This window comes from Canis lupus, chromosome 6 (assembly GCF_048164855.1).
Source record: "Canis lupus baileyi chromosome 6, mCanLup2.hap1, whole genome shotgun sequence".
Taxonomy (NCBI): domain Eukaryota; kingdom Metazoa; phylum Chordata; class Mammalia; order Carnivora; family Canidae; genus Canis; species Canis lupus.
The window spans coordinates 13,701,491-13,715,320 of NC_132843.1; the positions used below are offsets into that span (position 1 = coordinate 13,701,491).

Below are 13,830 nucleotides of genomic sequence, written 5' to 3' on the forward strand. Positions count from 1 at the left end.
ACAGTGCGAGGGTGGACATGGGAGGAAGGAAGCTATGGTCACTCTGAGAAGCTGAGGAAGAGTCCTAGAAAAAGAGGGCTTGAGTTTAAATTTACAGAATATTTAGATTGGGTAGGGAAGAAAAGACATTGGGGCATAGAGAGATGGTTGGGAGATGAAAAGGAGCATTAGCATTTCAAAGACTGATGTGAATCTGTCCTTCTAAAGGGGAAGGATTGAGGGCAGCCCTGGTGGCGCAGCGGTTTAGCTGCTGCCTGCAGCCCAGGGCGTGATCCTGGAGTCCCACGTCAGGCTCTCTGCATGGAGCCTGCTTCTCCCTCTACCTGTGTCTCTGCCTCTCTCTCTCTCTCTGCATCTCTATGAATAAATAAAATCTTTAAAAAAAATTAAAAAAAAATAAAGAGGAAGGATTGAATTGGGGAACAGTGAGAACGACTACCCTGAGCTGACCAGTTATAAACCAAAGTGCAGCAACAAGAGAAGTAGGCACCTCCCTTCATCAAAAAGGTTGCAATGAAAGAGAAGAGTTCAGACTTGATCTTGGTTCCCAATCTTGTAACAGCGTGAACAGTAGGGTTGAGTCTGAGGTCATAACAGGACATTCAACTGAAATCCTACTGTAAACAGCTGGGGATACATTCAAGCCAAATCTGGATATGATACAATCGGAAGTTGACTTCTGAATCTGCAGAATTACTGCCAGCCAGCTGTCCAGTTTCTCTCAGGAACTTCATTCATCTCTCAGTCATGTGACTGGATTTTTTGGACTCTACTTATAGGATCACTCTCCTTCCAGGAGCCCCTTTGATAGAGATATCCAACTGGAACATACATGTAAAATAATGCTAACTAAAGGAAATACTGTAATTCTTCAAAGAAACTAATGTCCATCCTAGGAGCATACAGCTTATTGACATATTTATTACTGTGTCCAGGTAGCATGACTTGTCGCTTATTTACATGGAAAAAAAACCCACCCAGTCCCAGCACACTTGTAGGCATACAAGGCATAAGTGGTCTCAAACTTAGGGCCCATTGGGATGCCTGGGCTGCTCAGTGGTTGAGCATCTGCCTTCTTTCTGCTCAGGGTGTGATCCCAGAGTCCTGGGACCAAGTCCCACATCGGGCTCCCTGCATGGAGCCTGCTTCTCCCTCTGCCTGTGTCTCTGCCTCTCTCTCTCTCTGTCTCTCATAAATAAATAAAATCTTTAAAAAAAAAAAAAAAGTAGGGCCTATTAATCTGGGTTTTTATTTAAAACGCAGATTTACTTGTTCTGGTGGAGGCCCACAATCTACATTATTAACAACAATCTTGTAGCAGAAGAATATTCTTTGGGAAAATACTACCTTAACTCCCAGGTGTTAGTTAAGCTCTCTCAACCAATGTGCCTGGTTTTAGGTGTTCAATAAATATTTATTGTATTGAATGAATATATTCCCAGCCCTAATAGCAACAAGGCACACTTCTTGGCTATCTAAATATATCAAGCCTTCCAACGAAAAATCATCATTTGATCTATCCCACATAAGAGAACATACCGAGTTGCTATATACATGAACTTCACTTAAAGTCAGCCAATCTGGAATTTATCTCTACTTTCTTGACAAGTCATTAGCTCCCAACCAAATACATTATTTTTCTTCATTCTTCCATTTACCACACCAGCAGCTCATTGTAGGCAGTTAAAGATGGAGAAGTAAAAACCTATTCAAAAAATTCAATATAAATATGAATTGTACTCTATTAATTTTTTAAATTTACTACAAATGAGATCTCTAGATCATAAGCTCCTCCCTACATGATTCTGGGCGGCCTGAAATACTGAGCTAAGTTCTAAAGATAGTTTTTGAATCCGTGCTGATCTTTGCTCATTCTTTAATACTACTGTGACATATTTATTGATTTATTAATTGAATCCATTAATTTTTAGGATGAAAATCTGGCAATTTAAATTAAATGGTATTTGATTTATTATAAATGACTTTCAATACATATTTTAAGCCCAGAAATCGTCAAGGGCTCCAAAATTAACACAACTGAGAAATTCATGGGAATTTCATATGAAGGCTTCACTTTAAAGTTTGTTAATATCAATTAATAAAACAAAGAATCCACAAATGACTGTTCACATTTTGTCCTAGCTTTCAAAATACATTTTCTTTTAAAGTATTTAATTAACTCTTTGCTTGCTCATGTTCTTTTTCTTTCCACTCAAAGCACATTAATCAGAGATAGTTGTTTGTAGATCTCCAAATATATTTTAAAACCTCCAAGACTGATTAAGTCATTTTTATGCATAATTTTATGGAGACCAATTTAGTCTGCAGAGTTACTTGTGAAAGAACATGTTAGACTGGTATTTTAGAAGCATATACCCAGGTATTATCTCCCACCAATCAATAGTAACTTTCTGAATACTGAGCAATGTATATATACACTAGGGGATGGAAATTTATCTAAATTGTGCATCCTATAAGTGTTCCAACATCCATGCCTATTTATGAACTTAATATCTTCTTAGCCATCTCCATCTGAGTAGCTACTTTAAATTTTTAGTTGAATTCAGTTAACACATCAAGCAGATATTAAAGTACAGTTTATGAAAATACATGGATGCTTATAGTCCAGACATGAAAGATCTATGGTTGCTAAAGAAAATATAATCCTTTAAGAGATTTTAGTTATTTCCTAAATGTCTTTTTTTCTCCAAACATTAGACGAGGTTGCATTGTTTACAAAAATTTATTCATACAAATTTTACACACTTTATATAACAGTTATCAAAGTCCTAGTTATAGATATCATGTGTGTAATAATACTTGGTTAAGATGTTTTTATAATCAGTTGCACACAAAATAAGAGCTCCAAGACTAACATCTACCTAAATTATCACTATATCATAAATCTGCTCCAGGTTAGTAAGGCTCTTGGCATTTCTAAAAAGTATACAAAAGATTAAACTGGGTGATCTCTGTAAATGCTTGCAACTAGCCACGGGAACACTAAATTAGACTTCATAAATAAAAGGTTAACTAGAGCCCTATTTCACCACTAACAGCTGACACAAATACAGAAAACTCTGCCCATTACCCAAGAAACAAATAATTAAGACTAAAATGCAAGCCGATGTGTTGCAGCATTGTAGGGCCACTAAATAGCCATCTGTGATTCGTGGCGATTTAAAAGGCGAAGAAAGGCACTAAAGCTGCAAACTGCATCCCGTGTCACATTGCCTGAGGAGACTGCAGAATTAAAGAAAGATTGATCCCGTACACAGGACTCAGGCATAGATCGAATGCCTCTGTGCTTTCACTGCAATGTGATCTCCTGGCAGCATCCATCCCGCTTGGGAATGCAAATCCAATTCTGTTTTCTTTGATTTATGACTTCATACTGAATCAAATCCATAAAGGAAAAGGAAAGGTCCTTTAAACTTTACAAGCTAATGTTTAATCGTTTCTTGTTCTCTTTTTTTCCAAAAGAATTTGTGCCTGAATTTTGGGAGTTTGGCTGGTTTGCCTGTTGTAGCTTGATCTGGTTGCTGGGTGAAGGTTCTTGTTTATAGAGATTATTCACAGGTTCAAGAAACCGATAGGAAACAGACAGACATGCTTTCTGTAGCCAAGAAAGGATACAAGGGGGAGGTTGTCGGGGTCTGTTGGAGCTTGCTTACCTCACTCTTGACCACAAATATAAGATAGTACTCATACATTTGGAGATGAGGTTTAAATGATTTATCGGTTAGTAAAACTGAGCAACATGTGAACACTACACATTCTAATATGACAAAGGTTGGTTTTAGGAAATAAATTTTACTAAGCAATAAGCCATAATGTAGAAAAATACATTTTACCTACAAACTCAATAAACAAGAAACAAAAGGTTCATATTTAGTCCATAATTACTTAGTGGTAACTACACAGGGGTTCCTAAACTTTACAATAAGTGCTTGCATAACAACAAAAAAAGTAAGTAGCATTCACAGGTTTAAGAAAAATGAATGAAAAATGGTAAACGGTACTTTCAACAGTGCAAGAGGGTGGGAAAGAGTGTTCAGAGAATCACAAAACAAACGAGTGGCTCCTACAGAGCCGGGTTCAAAGGGAGGCATCCTGGTCATATCACGAGATGAGAAGCATTGACAGCACTGGAGAAAAACACATTGTACTTTGCATCCATTTCCAATATCCAGCGCCCAAAGTCAGTCAGGCAGAGGACCTACAGTGGGACTCGGCTTACCCTCAGCATCCCAGACCTGGGGCAGCTCCAAACCGGTCCCTCTCTGGGGTCCTCCTCTGACTGCCTTATGCTCTACCTCTTCCAATATACCTGCATTTCCTTCACTCTGGTCCAATTGCCCTAACCTCGGGACACTGAGTTTCCTGGAAGTACAGAGAAGGGAGATTTCTACCCAAGTCTCCCTTCTCTGTACGTCCCCCTTCCCAACATTTACCCCAGGGAGTGGTGTGAATTCTGGAGAGAAGCACAATTTGGATTGAGCTGTTGTTTTTATCAGGAGAATTTCCTTCTGGGCTGAGAGTCTGAAGAGAGACAAGTACACATAAAAGTAGAATCAAAGAAAGCAGAAGTACTGGAATTGCCACCCAGCGAGGGGGACAAAGGGGGACAGTGCCTAGCTGGGTTCAGCTGGGACTGTGGCAGCCTGCCCCAGAGACTCACGAGGAAAGAATGCCCTTCAGCAATTCTCCCAAATCATTACCTCCAAATCTCCCTGGAGCAGGGCATCATTATGTACAGTAGCAAATGGTCATTATTAATATCTTCAGGCCTGTCGTGGATAAAAATACTATCCTTTTAATTCCATTTTACAAAAATAGGAGTAATATTCAAAACAATGATTGTCTGTTTTTCTATTTATTTTATATAAAAACATAAACAGCTCAGGCGAATTTTCAATCCTTGTGCACACTTTGTATGAACTGCTGTCTATTATACCTATATATAATTCTTAATATATATATTTGTAATGTATATATATATATATCTCAATAATTGGTCCACAAAGTATCTCTGTGCATTCTCTAGTGCTTTGTAAAAAGAAAAAACAATATTATTATCAAAATATTCATTTAATGGCTTTACTTCATACATAAATACATGTTTGGATAGAACACATGAGCGGTGACTGTTCAGTCAGTTGGGAAAGTGACTTTTCATTGTGTCAGGACTGTGTATACACAAGGTGGCTGGTAACTCATCGCTACAAATACGCTATTCGGCGTCCTTTGTTTTTAACCCTTTGTTTATACCTTTTCCCCAGGACGGCCGCCAAGTATTTCTTGACAGCCATTTGTTTCCTGTAGCGGCTGTAGCTGTCCGTGAAGATGCCGTCTGAGTGGCGCTTGGAGAGAGGCTCCGAGTCGTCCTCCGCGCCGCCGCCTAGGTTGCCACTGCAAGGACAGGGGTCGGGAAGAGGGTGTCGGGGCGGGAGACACAGGTTCAATAGCAGCGGGGAGCAAAGGGGCCCCAACCCACGCGGGAGCCCTCGGGGGAGGCAGGGTCTCCGTGCCCACCGCGCCGCCTTCCTCTGCCAGCAAGCAGCTGCGGGGGGGGGGGGGGGGGGCTGCGATGGAAACCCTCATCCCGCCCTCCCCTCCCGGGGCTTCCTGGCACCAAATCCTTCCAGAAGGGGCCCGGGAAGAGGCCCGGGCGCAGAGCTCGCGATGCACGCCTACCCTGTCTCCAAATGCTGCCCGTTGAGATTTGACTATCCGTGCTTTTGCGCTCAATTGTCCTAACTGTTCCTCTCGCCATCCCCAGCCCCCACGTGCAAAGAAAATAACCCCACGTGCCACGCTGGCGGGGGCCCGGGAAGTTTTACACCGATCCCGCAATCCCTGGTCAGGCAAGGGCCCTCCTCCCCTTCCGCACGCTAAGTCGAAAAACGTGATGATAATAATGTAAGTCGACAGGCTGCAGGCAAGACTTTCCATCGCATGAATTATTCATTGCGAAAAATGTAATCTGTTTCCCCCTGAGCTTTATTAAAACGTTGCCTTCCGCGGAGAGAGGTTCCACGTAAGCCCTGTGCCCCGAGTCTGTCTGGCACGCGCAAAAACGGTTTCCCTAACTGCCCACATTTGAGGATTTGTTAGTTTCGACTTGAATTTACAGTAAAAGAAATGATTAAGGGAAAAGAAAAAAAAAAAAGGCTTACAGTAAATCAAAGCAAATCGTCCCGCGAAGCTGCAAGGTTTTCAATGACTCGGGGGCGGGGGAGAAAGAGGTTATTTGGTTTCTCTTTGGGGGTTTTTTGTTTGGTTTGGTTTGGTTTTTTTTAATTCAAAACGGATCAAACTCCAGGGTTTCTCGGCCCTCTCCTTGCCTCTCGCCGCTCCGAACGGCGTCGCCCGACTTGAGCGGCTACATGCGGACCCCGGCGGGCGGCGGCGGGCGGGCGGGCGGCGCAGACCCGGGGCGCGGCCGCCCCCTCGAGCCCACGCGCACGCCCGGACGCAGGAGCGGCACCGCCCACGCCGCGCGCTCGCGGACCCCCACCACCCCCACCCGCAGCGCGCGCCCCGCTACGCCGCTTAACTCCTGCGCGAACTCTTACCCCAGGCCCTTGGCCACGAGTGTCTGCAGGTATTTCCTGGCGGACAGCTGGTCCAGGACTTTGCGGTAGGCCTTGTTAAGGATCCCTTGGGCGACATCTCTAACGGGGAGGCAAAGCGAGCGCCCGGGGTCACTGACTCGGTCCCCAGGAGGCTGTCCCCGGATCCCAGCTGCGCACGCCCGCGCCTCGGCGCTCCGGGAGGCTGACAGCCCCCCCCCCGCCCCCCGCGCCCTCCGGGGGCACAGAACTCGCGCAGAACTTTTTGGTGATGCTCCCGCGACTGCCTGCTGGGAACGGAGCGTTCCTGCTGCCCCCCAGGAACGGCAGGCGTGGGGTTGGCCGGGGCCGTAGACCTCTAGGTCCCACGCCCCCCTCTTGTCCACAAAGCCCGTCCCGCTGCTGACTCTGTCGCGCTCTCTGGTACCAGCCCGAGAGAAGAGAGGCTTGAGGGCTTCTAAGAAAAACGACCAGCTCGGTGGGCCACCCCCCCGCCCCTCCCGCCGTCGCAGTCCCGGCCGGCGCGGGGGCCGCGCGGGGGTACCTCGTCTCCGCCGGGTAGTAGAGCGCGTAGGCGTCGCGCAGCGCGGAGGCGGGGCTCCCCGCGCCGGGAGGGTCCGAGTCGTAGAAGTCCTGCAGCGGGTGTCCGTCCTCGTCGTACGCCTCCTCCTCCGGCCTGCGAGGGTAGCCGGGGGCAGAAGGAGCGGTCAGTACGAGTCCCCTCTCTGGCTCCGCCGGGACCCGGAGAAAGGGGCCACTACGCACGGATTGTCCTTCTTTCTAAAGATCCGCCACGGAGAACTGCCACTTCTTCCGGGGCGCGGGAGGGGGTAGAGATAAGGCGGAAGATATTCCCCATCGCTCTAAGCCACTCTCCGATCCTTCCCCTCTGGAGGATAAAGGGTCGCCCTGCAGGACCCTGGGAAGCCGAGAGGTCAGCGCCGACCCCGAACACCGGGCCGCGGGAAAGGACTACCCCCTACGGGCCTGATGCCTGCCCCACCCCAAACAGCCTCGGGCCGGGAAAAGAAAGGTCCTCAGAGACCAGGCGCCGCCCAACGCGAAGACCCGGAGCGGGAGGCCCAGGGCGAAACCGAAGGGCGGTGGATGGGTGGGGTGTGGGGCGGCCGACTCCGGCAGCCACCCCCACCCAGCCTCCGTGCCCAGGGGAGCCCTTCCCCGCGCAGATGTAGGTCACGGAGAACCTCCGACTTCTATTTTGGGCGGGAGAGGATCTGGCAGGAACATGAATAATAGATGCCCCTAAACTTAGCCTGTTTGGCTGTGGCTCACTCGTTCTGTGGCAGGTCCGCGCACTCTGGTGCCACGCGCCCGGGGGATGTGCCAAGCACACGCGACTTCGAAAACTGCTGGGAGTGAAACAGGACTTTTAAGTCCGCCGAATAAACAGTTCGCGCTAAACTGTTAGCGATGTTGGGGCGGCGGGAAGCGAATGGGTCAACAGAGGTCCTAGAGCCCGGAGGAGCGCCGCAGTCTCCAAGTCGCCCTTGCCTAGCGCCTCAATCCTTGACATAGGGCGGGGAGGGGTGGGCTAAAACACAAAACCCCCTCACTTTGGGCCGCCGGAGAGACTTGGAACGCGGTCAGGGCAAGCAGCGCTGTCTAGTAGGGTTTAGAGTCGTACTTCGTTATCCTGCTTGCCTTTCCTCCATCCCTGGAGAGGTAAAGACGAGGGAAGCACATCCTTCCGTTCGCCCCACACCCGGCCCTTCCTTAGAGACGCACCTCCCCTATAACCCGGCGTCCCATATTCCCTGAGTCTTTCTGGCAACTCTCATCCCTGCCCCGTGCCTCGATGCTGGAATCCTAATGTGGAAGCCAGAACCCATGTCTCCGGCCAAATCAGTGGTCAGCGACCCGCCTAAAGGCGACGGTTCTTGGGCGCGGCTGCGAGAAGCAGCTTTGCCGGCAGAAAGCGCGCTCCTAGCTGCAGGGAGCCGCGTGCACCGCGGGGCGCGGAAGCTGCGCTGCAAACGGAGCGTCCACTCCCCAGCTGACCGCCCCGGGACATTGGGGCTGCGTAAGGAACCTAGCAGCGCCAACTGATTACAACCAGAGTTATGAAAAAAAAAAACCAAAAAACAAAAACACGGTTACTCCAGCCTCGGGCGGGCAGGATTGTCCTGGTCCTGCCTGCCTGCCTGCCTGCTTTCTCTTCCTCTTTCCCTGCATCCGTTTCATCCGTTTCTCCCCTTCCCTTCCAGACTCATTCTTGTTCTTCCTTCTCTCAAATCTCTTTTCCTCAACTATACCCGGCCAACACTCCCCCTCCCCAAAACAGTCTGAGACTCAAATTGCAGATGGAAAACCTATCACTTGAAAGAAAGCTCTTCCAGGGGAAACAATTCGAATTGAAGTGAAACGGAGATCAGAGGAGAGAGAGGAAGACCCCGCCCCGATAGTCCAGAACAAGCTGTAACAAAGCAAAGTCCACGGAGCTTCACGCTCAACCCTCCAACCTGACTGCGGGAGAGAGGAAGTTCTAACTCAGCTAAGAATAAGGAAAAGAAGTCAAGCTCGGGGCCCGGCCCTGCCCCTCCAGCGGGCGGGGCTGGGGGAGGGGAGGTTTCTCCAGCAGGCTGAAGCTCGGTGGCTCTACCCCGGCCCCTTGGCTGCGGCGGGCTGGGGGAGGGGCGCTGAGCCGCAGTGGCGCCTGCCTGGCCCTCGCGCGGAGACGGAGACCCGGCCAGGGCCCCGGACCCGCGGCCCGACCCCGGCTGACAGCGGCGTACTGGGAGCCCGTGGGGAGATGGTCGTAGCCAGGACCGCGGAACTGCAGGAGGAAGACCACGAGGAAGTGTTGGGGGAAGCCAAGCCTCAGCTCAGCCTGGGCGGCCAGCACCTACCTGATTCCAGGGAACCGGAGTCCTGCGGCGGCAGGTGAGCAGTAGACGCTGCTGTGCATTATTATCCCATAGACCAGGAGGGCCAGCCTCGCTCCGCTACACATGGTCATTCTGCGCAGGAGGGAAAAGAGGGCACGCAGCTGTCAGAACGCCCCTGGCCTTTCACCCTCCAACCCCAAGAAACTCTCCGAGCTGGGGGAGGGACAGAGCGAAGCTCCGGCTCCCGGTGTTGAATACCGCTTAATGATAGCCCGTGGGCGCCTCTCGCTATAGTTAGGAAAAATATGTATGTGTATACCCAGTGCCCGATAACTCGCCAGACCTAGTCCGAGGAAAGCTAACTCGTACCCTGATGCTGGTGAAAGAATCAGCAGTCAAAAGAGTCCTTTGGTTTGGTAAGATATTTTTCCCCTTACCATTCAACTCTTACCGCTGCTCGGAGAGGGTTTGTTGCCAAGTAGGACGGCGGGCAAAAGGCTCCTCCAAGTTTCTGCGCTGGAGTCACAACCCAAGAGACATCACCGTCTGGCGTTAGTGTCTGAGAAGCCGCAGGAAAGAGCTGGAGCAGCAGGAGGAGCTGGAGGACTTGTTTGCTGAGGCCAGTATTCTGTTCAAAAGTTTGGAGAGGACAGAACTAGGAGGAAGCGTGACACCGAGAGAAGGGGGCGAGGAGAGAGATGTACAAGGAAGAAAGAGGAGGCGAGGAGCTAAAGTGGGGGTGGGAGATAAAGTGGTCTAAGTCCACCAGGAGAAAGAAGTGATTAAGGAAAAGAGGGAAAATCAAAAAAGAAGAGGAAGGAAGAGAGAGAGGGCCGAGGCGGCTGGTGTCTGTTGAAACCGCCTGGTCAGGCAGTTGTGCAAGTCGGCAGCGCCTTCTCTGCTCTGAGGTCCCTCTGACTGCGTCTGAAGCTGCGGCTTCTGCTGCTGCTGCTGCCGGTGGTTACAGAGGTGACCGGCCCTCTGCTCCTATTTATATGTGCAGTTAGCAGAAATCTATCTGAAGGTGGTTTTAGAAGAGCCTTCCTTGTCAACATCTGTCTGCCTATGGCCTTTAAGTACAGAATATTTTGTTGCACTGTTGCGCTCCGATTTTTATTCATGGAATGACTTCCTTTTTTTTTTTTCAGTCACGTAATGATCGGGTATCAGAAAAAGACGTCAGCATCCTAGTCCCTCAAGGAACATATTAACTATTCTGTGCTGTCCTCTTGGATGATAAGATCCGGAGTCATCGACTTCTCATAAACACCTTTCACTCATACAATCCAATTTTTAAGAAGTGCAATTATTTTGGTGGTTTTCAGTTTTGCCCATTTTTCAGGGATGGGTAAAGAATTCATAGAATTTCGAGGGTGGCAAAAGTCATGTTTTTGATTATGGCCCTACAATTTCTCTTTATTTTTCATCAAGCCCCAGCAATCAGAGCTCTGGTCTCTGGAATTAAGCACCATCAAGCTCTCCTATTAATAAATTTAATTTAGATCTCCTAATTTCTTACGTATGTTCTTTTAGATAGACAATTAAATGTGGAAGTCGTTTTGTTTTTAAAGGGAAGTCTTGGAGGATTTTCAGTAAATCGCTAATGAGTCTGGCTGTCTTTGACAGTCTGGCTAGGAGTAGATTGATTAGAGTTAAAGCTGCCTCCGGAGCATGGCCTGTGGAGCTGTCCAAGCTCTTAGTGCTGAACTCTGGTCGCAGATACTACACACATTGAAAATTGCCATTGGTTTAATTTTTCACCAGAGCCTCTATATCTGAAGATTTGGCACTAAGAGTATTAATGTGGCGATTCACTGTCCAAGTTCCCCCGCTGTTCAGATACATTCCCCCCCTTGCAGTGTCCATGAATGCCCTTAATGCTGAGAACAGTCATGCCCACATTTGAGTAAAGGGCATTCTGTTTCCTATTAGTCTTGGTTTTTAGATCTCTAGATGGCCTATTTGGATATCTTCACACTTTCTGTGGCTCTTACTGATTTTAAAGATTGAAGTTGTGAAATTGTATTATCCACAAAAATTGAAATTTTAAGAATTTGGGAGTGAGAAATATGTTTTTCCCCTGTATTTGCAACTTGAGTTCTGTTTGGGGAAATACAGACAGACTGGGAAAGCATGAGGATTCCCAGTACAAGTTCACTTGCTGAGGGTTTCTAACGGGAATCCCTCCATTGGGAACCGTTAAATTTTTTTTTAGCTGAAAATGACGTGGGAAGAGGAAAGCAATAAGAGAAGACTACAGCCACCCGGAGGCTTTCAAGCCCCTGGGCGATTTAAGAAGATTCCTAAATTTCTACTCCAGTAAGAGAAAATCAGGTCTTTTTTCTTTTTATTGCTCAAAGGAAATAGAGCCATCAATAACCATTACTGTGCATTTTAATTATTTGGATCCTAAACAAAACTTAGAGGAAATGGCAGTTTAGTAGGAATATTTCCTATTATAATTTGGAGCTAACATTTAAATAAACTATATTAGTTCTGCGTGCTTTTTCTAAGACAAAATTATAATGCTTCTCATTCAGAATGTTTTTCCTACTTTCTTTCTTTTTAAAAAGATTTATTTATTTATGATAGACATAGAGAGAGAGGCAGAGACACAGCAGAGGGAGAAACAGGCTCCATGACAGGAGCCCAACATGGGACTCAATCCCGGGACTCCAGGATCACGCCCTGGGCCAAAGGCAGGCACTAAACCACTGAGCCACCCAGGGATCCCTGTTTTTCTTACTTTCTTATTTAAGATTTAATATTTCCTTCAAGAAGACAAAGTTTGCTCATTTCCTGACCATGAAGGACCAGAAGCCAAGTGCTTCTTCTTAGTTTATTCCTGGGGATGCTTCAGATTGCCTGCCTGCAATAAAGCTATGAACCACAATCGATGTGGGAATGTATCTCTTTGTCTCCAGTGCATATGTTCGCCTATTTATGTTGGAATGTTTACATGCATGTGTGCTGTTTAGCTCTGCCTCTGGAGTAAATTCGCATACAAAGAGCCTGCGGTGAACACGGCCCACCAGATAATCAAGCAGAGACATCTTTCTTACCAAAGCTCCCAAAGCTATTACCCACTGTGACTTTCCTGCCTTCCGCCTTGCTTCACGTCAAAGGTGAACCCGATTAAAATCCTTACTCCTCTCCCACGCGAATTCTGAAATGAGTTCAATCTGTAGAAATATTTGAAAATTTCCAAGACTTCTTGTACAAATTCACTACTCAACTTTAGTAAAGGGAGCCACCATGTGGGGAGAATGTTGACTTCATTGCCTATCAGCGGGAAAACCACAAACACCATTAACTTTGTGGGGAGGATGATGGAACTACTGGCTCCATGGCCCGCAAGAAACCAGGGTACAGTTGTGCCACTTCCACTCTGCTTAGCTTAGGCATTCAGGACCTAACTTAGAGGGCAACTCGGGACACAGCACTCCAAAATTAACGATTTTGCCTGAACCCATTCACGAAAGTGAAAGACTATGCAAAGAATTCATTTTGAGATTCCCAGTCACTGACCTCCAGAAAAATCAAGCTTCTGAGATCCAGCCCTTACTTGGCACTAAGACCCACCAAGCCCGGGCCCATCAAGCCCGGACCCACAGCGCCTGGGGGAATCGAACCCAGGACAGGACCGTCCCACAGATTTTTTTGTGCCACTGACCATCTCTGATTAGGCGAACGTGGCGCCCTTTAAGCAAGGAAGTTTCCCTATTCTCTAAAATCCTGGCCCTGGACTCTTGAGCCGGGGGATTACCGTGAAGGCTGCGGAAGTGGAGGAACTAGAGGCTGAGGCCGGAGCTGCGAAACTGCTAAGAGTCTAAGGTTGTCCCCCTCCCCACTTCGCCAAATCCACCGGTGTGAGCGCAGGCGCTTTCTGCTTTCTATTGGATGTTGGCAAATATGGGGCAATGGATGTCTCAAAGACCCATACTACCCCCAAGGTATCCCCCGAGAGTAGTAATTTGCCGTTCATGTCGAGAAGCATTCTAACTCAAGAGCGTTAACGCTGCCTTCAGAGGGCCTTTGTGTCTGGAGAGCGGCAAAAAAAAAAAAAAAAAAAAAAAAGTGCATCAGGCAGAAATGCGGAGCTGGAAGGCTCCAGGCCACCGAGGCAAGCCCTGACGAAGTGTCCCGCCCGAGGCCGCGTAGGAAACAGCGGCTGGTAGGGACTAGTTCACTGCAAATGCAGGCATCGATATGGCTTAAAGGGAGGCCTGGGGCCTGAGCAGTGTATCGGAAGGGCGCACAACTAACGCAGCCTTTCTTGGAGAAGGGGAAAGAGGACGGAGAATGAGAGGAGAACTGGGGCAGGACAGGACAAGGGGGAGAGCCTTCCAATTTTATCCTATCACCGTGTTTCTCTCCCAAAGAGATGTTTACATCCTCTAATTGAAAAT

At 48.0% G+C, this 13,830-nt stretch overlaps 1 protein-coding gene across 1 annotated transcript; it reads right to left on the minus strand.

Annotated features, from left to right (window-relative positions):
- Positions 1–2,724: 2,724 nt before the first annotated feature.
- Positions 2,725–10,512, minus strand: ADCYAP1 (adenylate cyclase activating polypeptide 1). The gene is made up of 5 exons (XM_072828961.1): positions 9,873–10,512; positions 9,443–9,553; positions 7,120–7,251; positions 6,579–6,677; positions 2,725–5,412 (listed from the first exon to the last, which is right to left on the minus strand). Exons 2-5 carry the CDS (start codon positions 9,550–9,552, stop codon positions 5,223–5,225), a joined length of 531 nt encoding a protein of 176 aa, XP_072685062.1. The 5' UTR covers position 9,553; positions 9,873–10,512; the 3' UTR covers positions 2,725–5,222.
- Between the last annotated feature and the right edge of the window lie 3,318 nt (positions 10,513–13,830).

Excerpts from the sequence above, each read along its gene's own strand:
- ADCYAP1 (XM_072828961.1), bottom strand. The coding sequence starts at position 9,552 with ATGACCATGTGTAGCGGAGCGAGGCTGGCCCTCCTGGTCTATGGGATA. Across the intron at positions 6,678-7,119 it reads TACTACCCGGCGGAGACGAG|AGATGTCGCCCAAGGGATCC; the intron begins GTACCCCCGCGC and ends CCTCCCCGTTAG. Across the intron at positions 5,413-6,578 it reads CTCGTGGCCAAGGGCCTGGG|TGGCAACCTAGGCGGCGGCG; the intron begins GTAAGAGTTCGC and ends CTGTCCTTGCAG.